Source organism: Balaenoptera acutorostrata, chromosome 20 (genome assembly GCF_949987535.1).
Source record: "Balaenoptera acutorostrata chromosome 20, mBalAcu1.1, whole genome shotgun sequence".
NCBI lineage: Eukaryota > Metazoa > Chordata > Mammalia > Artiodactyla > Balaenopteridae > Balaenoptera > Balaenoptera acutorostrata.
In genome coordinates, this window is record NC_080083.1 from 5,493,134 (window position 1) to 5,507,313 (window position 14,180).

The 14,180-nt window shown below is 41.1% G+C and overlaps 1 protein-coding gene across 4 annotated transcripts in view; it reads right to left on the bottom strand.

The window, feature by feature from the left end:
• Window positions 1-275: 275 nt before the first annotated feature.
• MAP2K4 (mitogen-activated protein kinase kinase 4) overlaps window positions 276-14,180 on the bottom strand; it is a 104,569-nt gene continuing 90,664 nt past the window's right edge. For 3 of the 4 annotated variants that reach the window (XM_057536003.1, XM_057536002.1, XM_007175290.2), the window contains 4 exons: window positions 10,851-10,928; window positions 8,312-8,460; window positions 4,143-4,188; window positions 276-2,946 (listed from right to left, as the gene is read on the bottom strand). In XM_057536003.1, coding sequence (XP_057391986.1) covers window positions 2,833-2,946; window positions 4,143-4,188; window positions 8,312-8,460; window positions 10,851-10,928 — 387 coding nt within the window. In that variant the 3' untranslated portion in view covers window positions 276-2,832. Of the gene's footprint in view, window positions 2,947-4,142; window positions 4,189-8,021; window positions 8,104-8,311; window positions 8,461-10,850; window positions 10,929-14,180 lie in introns of all 4 variants that reach the window. The other variant, XR_009006296.1, reaches the window with a different exon arrangement.

Below are 14,180 nucleotides of genomic sequence, written 5' to 3' on the forward strand. Positions count from 1 at the left end.
ACGTCGGGCCGCGGCAGGCCGGGTTCTCACACGCTGTCTCTCCACCGTGACACGGCACCTCCTCCTTCAGCGGTAAGAAATGCTGGGTCAGGCCAGGGCAACCAAGAAAGAAACAAATCTGAACTGACCCCATCATCACGCCCGCTCAAACAGAAAGCAAAGCTTCTTTCCAAGAAGAATAAGCAGAGAAACAGCAACCAGAAGAAGGGGGGGGGGGGGGGTAGAAAAAGAAAGAAGGCATACACACTTCCAGAAGAAGAGAATTTTTCCCAATGTGAAATGCACAGATAATTTAATGGAATTTACTTGATTTTCCCCTCTCAGGGTCTGGCTTCAGAAAATCAAATTACAAAGTCGTCATCACATCCTAGATTTATTACAACTGACCTGCAGGCAAAAGGATAGAACTATTACATAAACACTTCGATTCCATGTATATATCTTAAATAGAGGAAGAATTCAAACAAGAATACAGGATAAAATATTCCAAAGCTCCAAGAAGCAGTTATGTTACTGAGCTCCATTTTTACAGACAAATAAGGCAATATCCCTGCACATTAGCTTTTTGATAATTTTTATACATTTTTCTATGGTACAAGAGAAAAATAACCAGAGCTCACAATGTACAGTTCTTATACTATTTTCACAGTTTGTGAACACTATACACCCTTTTGTTTTAATAAAGATACATTGTAATAAACTCCTTGCCCTTAAGTTTATAGTTTATAATAATCTATGATTAATACACTAAAATTGCCTTTTTATGTGGTCATCCACACAACAGAACGGTCAGATTAGCTCCTGGACAGTCAGAATTGCTTCTATCTCCATTGGTACATGGCAAAGTGACCCTATGCTGAGCCGACAGAAGGCTGGCAGCAGAGATGCAGATTCCTCTGGTGTCCCCGGGAACGGTGGAGGAGGATGGCTTGGTGTGGTCAGAGGCAGACACTGCAGGGCCTCCTGTAGAGCACTGGGAAGCCTGGGCTTCAGGTGCCATGGGGGAGAAAACAGGAAAACCAGGCAAGTGGACCAAAGCGATAAACCACGGGTGAATTCTGAAATTTACAGGGATGTAACCGTAAACAGCACCATTCTCCCTTTATTGTTGAGAAGTGTTTGTGACCGTCACCTGGGAGGAGACACAGCAACACCTACCACTATTTGGTTCCGTCGCAGCCCCATCTGCGTCTCAGACCACGGCAGCTTTCTACTCCAGTGTGCGGGAGCCACTCACGGTGCTGCCTGACCGACTGTCACACAAACGCTCGGGGCCAGGGAGGCCAGAGGGAAACCACTGAGACCCGGCCCATGGGTAAGGGAAGAAGGACAGCAGAAGATGGCAGATTTAAACGGCCTCTTAGAACTATTCTGGGGTTCCTTGGGGGTTTTCTGGTTTTTCTCTTTTTGTAGACTCCCAATTCCAAGAAATGGTGGTGACCTGCTCGAGATTCTTGCAGGTGATGGTCTCACCTAAGAGACTGCCGTTTCCCATCCTCCTCTGGTCAAGCGGTGTCTCTAGAAAAGATGCTCCTTCATCACCTACCACATCAGCCGGGCCCCACGCTTCTCAGCCTTTTAAACAGTAGAGCATGTGAGAGACTGGGGGCTAAAAATCCTTGGTAAGGAACATCCTTGGTAATTATAAATGTTTCTGATATAGGAGAAAAAGGCGAAATATTGGATTAAGCAGAAGTCACATAGTGGCAATAGACCACACAGGTGGGCAAAGAGATGCAGAAGCTGAAGACCTGGGCCAGTGATGTCGAACAACTGAGATTTGGTCTTTTGCTGCCTAGAAGAAATCTTTATCTAATCAATCAAGGCACATTGCTACCCGCTACTTCTCCCTGTTAGTGAGTTATGATGGCTAAAGCATCAGGCTTGGGACCAAGGGGAAATATGTAGCTGCTACAAGTTGTTCCAGGTAAGATTCTAGGATTAAAAACATCTGTAAACTTTGCCCTCCACACTCTTTTCTTCGTCCAGTCCAGGTGGTCTGTGGCAGGTGGAACATCCAGTTGGCAGCACACCGAATTCTGAGCATGAAAGTTCTTAGGATCAGCACCTTCTCTGACAAGTGGCAGACTCCGGAGTTGCCCAGCGAAGAGCAGAGGACTGGGGAAGGAGAAAAGAACACGTTCTGTCCTGTCTCAATCTTTTAGTGTTCACCTCTCTGAACGCAACATGGTTTTTGGTAAAGATAAATTCCCTCTGATCTAACATGATATCTCAAACAGGGAAGGAATTTGGCTAAGTGCATCCATCCCCAGACATCGACGGCGGCTGTAAAGCAACAGAATGTCACATCAGTAAACCTATTGCACTTGGTGAAGAAGGTAAACCCCTCCTCCGTCTCCCAGCTCCAGAAGGCAACGTGTCTCGCTGGCCGTGCCCGCTCTTCTCACTCCAGCCCGAGTCTGTGTTCAGACACAGCGCACCCGTCACCGCATCCTTCCAGCATTTGGAAGTCTGACAAAACACCACTCCAGTAGCTGCGTCTCCAGGTTTCGAGTCTAGAAATGAATTTAAGATGTGATCTAATCACGGTCAACAAATTGATCATACGAACTTCCACATTTCATGAATACGTCCATCACGAAAGAGCAGGATGAGGTCTCTCTGACCGGCACTAACACTGCGTGATCGCTCAGGTATTACAGGGATGCACGTTCTAGGTGACGAGAGTATACAGACATGATGGAAACGAACACCAATCTTATTGCACATGGTGTCTGGGCGAGCAATAAAAACACTGTGGTACAGGATGAAGATTCTTTACATCTTGCTTCCTCTCAGCCCTTTTGCCTAGAGTCCGACGTAGCAGCGATGTCAGTCGACATACATGGGAGAGCTGGGAGTAGCTGGCATTTGATCCAGGATTTTACAAACATAGCATGCGACCTCGACAGCGCGCTCTTCATACATCAAAATAAAGGGATGTTTCTGCAAGAATATTGGAAAACAGAAAAAGAAAAGAAAAATGATCAATATTCGCATCAGAGCTCACATGGAACTTTTCCCAGTTTCGACACAGCACAGAACTGCAGGCTCCGGCCAGGTCGAGCTGTAAACGACTGTAGCAAGGCAAGCACAGTCTGCACTCCACGCAGACGTGTTCATGGGTGTGAGCCGCTGAGATACGATACACGGTGTCAGGCTCTGGAGGAGCCACCCTGGCTGTGAGGTCTGGAAACTTATCTGTGTACCAGGACGGTACGTTCCTCAGCACAAAACATAGCTGGAGCCTCCGCCGCCATCTGAGAGCCAAGAAGAACTGCATGAATCCCGGTCGCTATTCCTCGTGGGGCACAGGCATAAACTCCAACCTCCCATATCTCCCCACATGTAGCAGGAGGACCTTACAAAAAGGTTTCAGTTTCGACCCTTCTGACCCCCACTCCAAAAGAGGCACAATGGAAACTTCTCCCATGAGCTTGTGTGCTGTGCTCTCCAAAGCCCATGGCTCTGTATCTGCCTTGCAAACTCACTTTTTCGTCCTCCACCCCCAGCGATATTTTTCTTTCATAGCTTTGCTAAGTACACTGACCAAATACGTTTAGTCAGTGCTGGGGTTGACTGGAGTTCTACCTAACATCCTCGGAGAACCAGAAGCTAGTGTGACAAGTGGGTCTTTTCCTAAAATATTCCCACATTATTAGGTCACAGGACTTTCTTCACTGCCAAGACCAAGGCCAGATCCGGTAGACTGCTTAACAAGTCCGAGTTCCATGGAAGGGTGAGAACTTTCAAAGAAATGAGAATTGGTCATACGATGTCAGTTTGTGTGAGAGCTTTTAATAAAAGCAGGATAAGCACAATAAATTCCTATGGCTGTGTTACACACACAGACCACACAGTGGAAAATGGCTCCTCAAAGTGAATGTTCAAGCTCCTTCGGGTAGTTTTTATAACATGTAAAGGCCAAAATTTTCCATGAGAATCTAGCTAGTAAATTAGTAGGAAAATTAGACCTACAAATTTTCTCTTTCCAAATCTCTTTGCTTTAAAACATTCTTTAACAACACTCATTAAGGTCAAGCAGTCTATGACAGAGAGGCCGGCTGCTTGCTTAGTGAACCAGCATGCTGGAGGATTCAGGAGTGAGGATATATCTCCAGTTCCCAAAGTCTCAGACTCACCAGAAGTTCTTTATACTTTGGCCTTTTGGATTCATCCTTGGTAAGGCTAAAATAACACAAAAATTAACATCGTTAAAATGGACACACAGTTACGCAAGTATTTTTATTTTCACGAACAAAATATTACAATCAAATACGTAGTTGTTTTTTCCTTCAGATACAAAGTCACAAAGCAGACAACCTGCCAAACATAAAAAACACACAAAAAATTAGGCAATCTACAATCTAAGGATTTACCCTTAAGATATTCAATGTAGGAGCATTAGTGAAAAATTAGAAACAAGTTAACTGGTGAAAACTGGATTAAATCATGGCATAGCTACATGTTAGAATACTAGGTAGTTAAACGTATGAATGCATGTATAAGTATAAAATTGTAAGTGTATATGTCTGTGTATCTGTGTGTTTCTAAATATATACACATATATATGGACACTACCCTAAGAGAAACTTGTAATCCAGCGAGTCTGGGAGATAAACTACATATGAATTTTATAAACTTATCCTTAGAATTAAAACATTTTTGCACTCTGTATCTTAATTCTGTTCTTTGTTCCAAAAGTTTATACAGTAGTACAACTTCACTAAGGACTATATTGATATATTAAAAACCTCTGCCCTCCTGACACTTTCCCCTTCAATTCTACCTTGTTTAATTAATGTTGCCAGAAGTGCTTTCATTTTGTTTGTATTTTCCCGATCTATCTTGGACCGTACCTTAATCACCACTCTCCTCCAACCTCAATTACATTCATTTTTTTAGTATCAGATGTGAATCTGGGCAATACAGGTCCCCTGTATCTAAACTCAGTGCTGTTCTTCACAGCTGCACCTTCTGTAGTGGACGCCTCACTGTGCTACACAGATGCCCTCTTTAGGAATGAAGGACTTACTCCTCCACTGCCGGGAGGGCTGCCAGCAGGCAGCCCTCGGTTGTGGCCTCTAAGGGATGGCATCAGTTGAAGAGAGCCACCCTGGCCTTCTGGGCGCCAGCCTGTATCTAATGACTGATCCACAAAGGGGCATAAAAATCCAAGACCCTCCTCCCATACGAGTCAACCTTGGAGGGCCAGCCCAGCTTCACAGCTTCCTACGGGGCTGGTGGAGGCTTTTGCTGAGGCTGCACTGCAGCCCAGCTCCCCTTTCTGCCTAACCCTGCTTTCCCTCCCTTTGCTATGTGTTGATCCAAAGATCACTACCTACCACTTAACCAACTTCCTGTACACTTATTACCGTCCCCAAAGCCTGCTTTCCAGGGAACCAACCTGCAACACTCTTTTGCTGGGCTTACTTTTCTTCTTGGTCAAATATATCTTTTCAAAACAATCTATAAATGGTAAACTCTTAGGCTTTCCCTTCCTGAAAAAAAAAAAAATCTATATTTCCTCCTTATTTTGAATGATAATTGAGTGCCCATGTATAAAACTTTAGGATGAGGCTGACAATTATTTTTCCTCAGCAGTCTGGAGCTATGACTCCACTGTTTTCTGGCAACTAGTGTTGCTGATGACAAGTTTGTTGTCAGTCTGATTCATTCATTCTTGCAGGTACTCTAAGTTCTCTTCCTGCCAACTCTTACTTTATCATTGTTCTGCAATTTTGCTTCAGTGCATTTTCGTATAAATTTACCTTTATTTATCCTACGTGATAGAGACTTTAACTGAAATCTGAGCACCTATCCTAGATCAATTCTCAAATCTTTTCCACTATTATCTCCTTAAATATTGTTTCTCCACTTTCAGAGTTGTTTTTCATTTCCATTATATACATCTTAGAATTACTCATTCTCTTCTCACTGATTTTTAACTATTTTCTTTCATACATATTAGTCTACATCATGCTGGAGAAACCCTTCAAGTCCATCTTCCAGTTCCCCAACTCTGTCTTCAAGTGTTTCCAGACCAGAGTACATCACATCTGTTGTATCTTTGTATCAATAGCTATGTTTTTTCATTTCCAAGCCTTCTAATTACTTTTCATATCCAACTGTTTCATTTCTGTTTACTTCTTCCTCAGTTTTAATGAAACTTACACCTTTACTTCCTTGGGCATCTTAAATATACTTATTTTAAGTGTATTTTAGACTATTCCATAATCTCATCTCAATTAAAAGCAGCTTTATGTTCTAGTCTGTTGCTTTTTTTTTTTAAATTAATTTTTATTGGAGTATAGTTGCTTTATAATGTTGTGTTAGTTTCTACTGTACAGCAAAGTGAATCAGCTTTATGTATATATTTATCCCGTCTTTTTTGGATTTCCTTCCCATTTAGGTCACCACAGAGCACTGGGTAGAGTTCCTTGAGCTATATGGTAGGTTTTCATTTGTTGCTTTTCTTAGCATTAGACTTCATGCTTCTTCATCATTTTTTCATTATGACCCTCCCTTCCCATGAAAGTTAAATACTGCATATCTGCTACAAACCATTATACTATGCAAGATTTTTCTGGCTCTCCAGAACAAATTTTTGTCCCTTAGGGGTGATAGCACTCCGTTAAGAAGGCACGTTCTAAACAGTTTTCAACAAGAAGTAATGATTGGGTAGACATGCATCATAAAAAAATACAGCTGTGACAAAAAGAAGGAAAATGGCTTGGAACAAGGTGATATTGGATTATGAGGAAACCAAATAGGAATCTGAATGATCCAGGTTAGATAACAGAAAATGCTCAGGGATAGTAGAAGGGAGAATGAACAAATGTGGAGAGCTGATACAAGCATATCACAAAAACAGATAATACTTCAACTGTAGACCTTAATGATCTGGAATGAGCTGGAACTATGTACCTACTCAGGGAAAACAACGTGAGATTCAAGTCTATAACCATTATTTATGGGCGAGAACTTGAACCACGGGACACAGAAATAAAAAGTAAATATAAATATATATACATATAAAACAAAACCAATAGAGAGATCAGGAATTAAGAAGAAAGCAGTCCTGGTGGAGTGTTCCCAGGTGATTATTTTAGATATTATGCTCTATGACTCACACAGATTCTTTTAACCAAATATTTCATTAAAGTGGAATATATAAAATGATCACATGTTGCAATTATATACTGTATATATGTGTGCAAACTGGTAAAAGTAGATTGTTTTTTAAAAGGAAAAAGCAGCCGATTTGAGTCATCCTTATGGCCCTCTTCTATCTAAAAATCTTGAGGTATTCTTCTCCCCTCTGAAAACCAACACAAAAGTAGAATTTGGTTAGAGAGGATGAAAGGGACTTGAAAACTGGAGTCAAACAAATGTTTTCTACATATTCAAAAAGAGGGCAATGCTAGACCGTGAAACATTAAGTCTTAGTCTTACAGGACCTAAGAGTAGAGAGAAACAGCATTCCTGGAAAGAAAAAATTAAGAAAAAGAAAAACATTTTCAAGAATGAAAAGAAGAATATACAAAATGCTCTGGTTTTTTGCTCATAAATATATTTTACTTTTAAATCATGTTGGATAAACAGAATAATTATCAAAAATATTCAAATGATAACAAAACAGGTTTTATTTAAAATTTAGATAACAAGGCACGACTGTCCTGTTGCCATACCAGTGTATATTTATTCTTACATGCTACAAACACATACACACCTGTAAAAAGGGGAGTGAACAATATCAGGCGTGGGGTTCCTAGAATAAGGAACTTTATTGGAATAAGGTTCCTTGGAATGAGGTCTCCGTGAGCCAGTATATGGTTCTACCAACTGAGCTTTGGGCCTGACGCTACTACGTACACCCAGCTGGGTTACGTGTCAGGTCAGAGCAGAGAGCAACCCCTGAAAGTCTGATCTGGCAGGATCTTAACTTAGTAAAAGCTTCCAAGTGATTCTGGTACAATTTCATTGTTAGAACCACATCAGAGTAAGATGATCAGTCTCACCTAGGCTGTATTTCTTGTACAAGGTACTAGAAATCTGGAGGCAGCAGCTTCTCCACCGCCCACATCTGGTTTTCATCAGTACCTGAGTAGCAGAGTAAGAGAGCGACGCCTCGCCAGGCTGCTGGAGCCTTCCACGTAGCCACAGTGACCAGAGTCCCGGCTGAGAAGACAGAGCGGTATGACGAAGGCTCCCCTTGCCCAGGATAAAGTACCACTGTTGCTAAGATTAAGTGATTACCTCACTGTCCTCGCACCGTATGTCTTTGAGCATTCATAAATCAAATACTCACCACAAGTTGACAAAGTTGATGAAACTTGGGGAAAATTCCCTTTCCTCAGAATTACTCAACTGTGGTGGGTCTCCTTTCACAACTTGTGTTAGTTGATCAAACACACTATTCCACTTTGGATAAGGAAATCGGCCTGTGGCCAATTCGTACTAAAGAGAACACAGAGGAAAAAGCAAAATACACTGGGCGTTACTTATTAATCCAGTACTTATTACTCCTCACTGGAAAGACCACACTGTAAATCTAAACTCCAAGCAAAACTCTTGAAAAAGCCTTGACTCAAATCAAGATCAGGTTGAGGTGCAATCTTCAGAATTATTAAGGCTAAGTGGAAAGGATATTTAGAAATCAAGATAGTATGTCCATATCTGCCACAGGTCAAACATATTTGTGAATTGTATTCTCATCTTTCTCCCACTCTGTTCTGAGGACAATGGAAACCTAGAAATTGTGCTCTTTCCAAGAACTAGGCTTAAATCTGCAGCATGGCCTAAATGAACCCCATTTTACGTGCGCTGACAGGCGACCCCAAACTTCTCAGAGATGGCACATGACAGACAGAGCACTATCTGAGAAGACGGCTTTGGAGCTTCTTCCACTGAGATTTGATTTTGTCAGTTTAGTCAAATATTAAAGTACCAGTTTGCACACTGAAAGGAAGGCGAGCAAGCAACCATAAAGCCATCCTCCGACAGGAAGCTGGTACGGGAGGGCCTTCTTCCCCAGAAGAGGCCTCCTCCAGCTCAGCACCGTCTCCACTTGCACATGTGCCTGTGGGAAAGCAGGCAGGTGGGCACGCACACACATGCGCAAATCCACTCCTTTGGCTGAGGTTTCTTTTTGATAAAAATACAAACGCTTGGGAAGAAGTAAACCTCCTTGATTGTTCACAGCAATGGGAATTGCTTCATTAGATTCATTCTTGAGAACAGGTTTTAATAAGAGAAGGAAACAGTAGCATACAACATCATAAGGTGAAAGACTTAGAATCTTAGAAGTTAATTTTACACATCTCATAATTTTAAAAAAATTATATGAAAATAATGTCTCTATGAAAAATTAAAAAGCAATTATAAGTACTGAGCGCCTTGCTTTTAAACAAAGTTTAGCCAGAGGTACTAAAGGAAATTGCTAAAAATATTCCTATGTTAAAACCTTTCACAGAACAAAATTTTGTTTTTACAATAAAGTAAAAAGTTGCTTTTTAAGCATAACTGGCTTGGATATAGATAGGTATTTCTGAATCGTGACTATCCCTTATATGCAAACAGTTGTCTCAGTTGGTAGCTATAGGTCTTGCTCCAGTCACCGGACCTAAAAGATTCCCAAGTTCTGTGTTCTCTCCTGACTAACTGGGAAGGAATCCCTTCTGGTTAGTGGCTTCACACTGAGAAAAGACTCCACGAGGTGTCTCCCACGTCTGGTCACAAGGGAAACCAGATGGAGCCTTGTGCAGAGCTGAGCTGTCAGCCTTCGTGTCTCTAGATGCAGAATTCATTAGGTGTGGCACAGCGACGCACCAAGGACAGCTCACAAGGGTGTGTGATCCTCAGGAAGAGGATCTTAGCACCCTATAATGCCAATGAGCAAATGGAGATTATTTAATAAGCTACAGGAAAAGTTCACTGCTCTGAACCTGGTGTCTCGGGGCTCTGGGGTCTTACTGAAGATGGGAGGAAAAGTTTTGGGTTGCCTACCAAACAGGACACAGCCCCACCTATACTGATGATGGAAAATTCCAATGTGGAAGAAGCTGCTCTGTCTGAGATCAGAAAAGTGCCATTCAGCCCTGGTAAAACAGCAAGCACAAGAAAATAAATCTAAAACTTCAAAACAAATTTTGGTAATAAGGAAATCAGCAAATAAATCTATTTTTAAAATAGAACCAAAATTCCAATACAGTCCACAGGTGAGACAGTTTATATTTCATCGTGCTTGTTAGTTACAAACTAAGTAGTCTTCTTACTCTTCTCGCTCAGTGTTGTTCTAAGGCATTCACTGAGAACTGTCACCTCGGTGGTTCTTGTCCTTCAACAATAGAATTACTTTCAGCATTTGTGACTTTTCTAATCGGTGATTAGAAGATTCCAAGTAGTATGTAACTACCTTCATACATATAAGTATGTGCACCTAATGCACACACTGTCCACAGTATCACTGGACATACGACTCTGGCTTGAGATAGGGATGCAGCTGCACTGCTGCACCGACTGCGGGTGAGCTGGCCTCCCCGTTCCTGCTCTGAGCGCAGTTCTGACTCCTAGAATCTGTGGCCAAGAGATCCAGAGCCCCTACCTTAAAGAGCCCTAGGCGCTTCACAAAGCCACAAGGGAAATAATCAACTCTAGCTTGATTTTTAAGATAAAAACTTGTTTTTCTACACTTGGGGGGCAGGGAGAAACAGGTATATAAAATCAAAGACTAGAAGAGACCGGATATGTTCTTATGAGTGGTGAAAGACTGGTTGTGGTTAAATTTTCTTTTATCTCTAAATGTCTTATAACACGACAACGACAAGGTTGAGTGAACACGAACATACCAATGTGATCCCCAAACTCCAGACATCAGAGCGGACGTCATATCCTTGTCGTGACGCACTTGGGTCTATTCTTTCAGGCTAAAACACAAAGAGAAATCGCAGTCATTCATTACACACACCCTCCAGGAGCAAGTAACGGAAGCAGGAGCTGGGTAGGCAGCCAGAACGCCAGCACACTCCTAGAGGAATCCATGTCTAGGGACAGACTGGGAGTAACAGGAAAGAGTTTACAAAACTGAAGCTGAGAACAGACAGAGGGAGAAAAGGGGAGGAAAAAGGAAAAACATAAAGAATTACAGGGCCAGATTAGTAGCAAGTAATGGTAAAAAGAAGAAAAAAAAAGACTAAGTTTTCGGATCTTATCACTTTTTGCTTCAGTGAATAAGGACATACCACAGTATATTTGAGACACAAAAGCAAGTATGAGCTAAATTTATTATAATTGCTCCACTCACTCTTTATCATAAAGCTAAATATCGATACCTTTAAAGATATAGATTTACGGGACTTCCCTGGTGGCGCAGTAGTTAAGAATCCATCTGCCAATGCAAGGCAAATGGGTTTGAGCCCTGGTCTGGGAAGATCCCACATGCCAGGGAGCAACTAAGCCCGTGTACCACAATTACTGAGCCTGCACTCTAGAGCCTACGAGCCACAACTACTGAGCCCGCGTGCCACAACTACTGAAGCCCACGTGTCTGGAGCCCGTGCTCCCGCAACAAGAGAAGCCACCGCAGTGAGAAGCCCGCACACCGCAACGAGGAGTAGCCCCCGCTCGCCGCAACTAGAGAACGCCTGCGCGCAGCAACGAAGACCCAACACAGACAAAAATAAATAAATTATAAAAAAAGATAATAGATTTACATCTATATCTTTAAAGATATTTGTCAATTAGTCTAATTGTTAACCAAATTAAGGCATTGCCAGTATCATAATATATTATCCTATCATAAAAACAGCAAAAATCATTTTTAGTAATTTCTATGAAGGGAGCATTTTTACATTTCCTTGAAATAAGGGACCATTATTTACATAGTGTGTCAGGGATAGAAAAGAAAAGAGAGAGAGGGTATCAGTAGCCCAGAGCTGACAATGGATCCTTAGCTAAGACTGACAGTAACTGCTGTTGAAAGAAGCGTCCAGAGAAGCATAATGGCCACTGTGTTATGTTCTCTGCCTGTCAGCGACAATTAGTTTGGAGACCTGTGCATTTTGTTTTGAGTATGAGTACTGTGTTGCGTAAATATTCATTGGAAGCGCCTCACTTTTACTTTTAGTTATAAATACATTTATTTACCTGATAAGATACACATTACATAAAAATCCCAGATAGTCAACCAAGAGAGAATACTCCATCCAACAACAGCAGAATACACATTCTTCTCCAGCTCACATGGAACATTCACTAATATAAACCATGATCTGGACCATAAAACACTTTATGTTTAAAAACTGAAATCATGCAAGGCATGTTCTTAGACCACAAAGTAATTATATTAGAAATCAGTAACAGAAAGATATCTAAAAAATCCCCAAATATTTGGAGATTAAACAACACACTTCTAAGTAACACATGGATCACAAATGTATGGATACCAAGGGGGAAAGGGGTGGGGTGGGAGGAATTGGGAGACTGGGATCGACACTTATACATTATTGATGTTATGTATAAAATAGACAACTGATGGGAACATACCATATAGCACAGGGAACTCTACCTAATGCACTGTGGTAACCTAAATGGGAGGGAAGTCCAAAAAGGAGGGGATATCTGTATGTGTATGGCTGATTCATTTTGTTGTGCAGTGCAGGCTAACACAACACTGTAAAGCAACCATACTCCAAGAAAAAATGAAAAACAAACAGAACACACTTCTAAATAACACATGGGGCTTCCCTGGTGGCGCAGTGGTTGAGAGTCTGCCTGCCAATGCAGGGGACACGGGTTCGAGCCCTGGTCTGGGAGGATCCCACGTGCTGCGGAGCGGCTGGGCCCGTGAGCCACAATTACTGAGCCTGCGCGTCTGGAGCCTGTGCTCCGCAGCAAGAGAGGCCGCGATAGTGAGAGGCCCGCGCACCGCGATGAGGAGTGGTCCCCGCTTGCCGCAACTGGAGAAAGCCCTCGCACAGAGACGAAGACCCAACACAGCCATAAATAAATAAATAAACAAATACTTTAAAAAAAAAAAAGTAAAAGTATATTAATTAAAACAAACAAACACATGGATCACAGAAGTCTCAAGAAAAAATTTCAAAATATTCTGAACTAAATATTAATAAAATGAAGTTACAAAATGAAGTAATCAATGAAATTATTTATTGAAATAATTTCAGTAAATTATTTCACAGTACTCATGTTCAATTTCAATGAAAGTGAAATCACCAAAATGAAATCACCCAAAGTTTGTGGGATGCAGTGAAAGTACTACTCAGAGGGAGACTTATGGCAGTAATTGCATATATTAGAAGAGAAGACAGATTGCAAATCAACAGCCTAACTTGACAGCTTTAAGGAAACAGAAAAAGAAGAACAAACTAGACTCAAAGCAAGGAGAAGGAAGGGAGTAATTAAACGTAAAGCAGAAGTTAAGTGAAACAGAGAACAAAAATCAATACAAAATGTCAACAAAAGTAGAAGTTGATTCTTTGGAAAGATTAGCAAAACTGGCAAACTTCTAGCTACACTGACCAACAGAAAGAGAGGGAAGACTCAAATTATTAAAGTCAGAATGAAAGAGGGGACATTACTATTGATCTTACAGAAACAGATGAAATAGACATTCTTTGAAAATGAAAACCTACAAAAATAATGTAGAAATCTGAATAACTGCAAAACTTTTTTAATTTTAAAATGAATTTGTTATTAAAGACCTTTCCACAAAGTACAGACCCAGGTAAGTTTACTGGTGAACTCTTTCAAACATGCAAGGGAGAAATAACACCAGTCTTACTCAAATTACTTTCAAAACACAGAAAAGGAGGGTATTCCTCTCAACCCATTTTATGAAGCCAGCATAGCCATTTATGAAAACCTGACCAAAACATTACAAGACAATTAATATCCCTCATAAATACAGACACAAAAATTGTTAAAATATGAGCAAATCTAATCTAGCAACATATGAAGTGGTAATATATCACAATCAAGTGGGGTTTATCACAGGAATATAATATGGGCTTAACACTTGAAAATCAATGTAATGTACCATATTTATAGAATAATTTTAAAAATCATACGATCATCTCAACAGATGTAGGATTAGAATCTGATAAAATTCAACAACTGTTAGCATACTGAGAAGGAAACCTCTTATTTCATAAAATGCATGT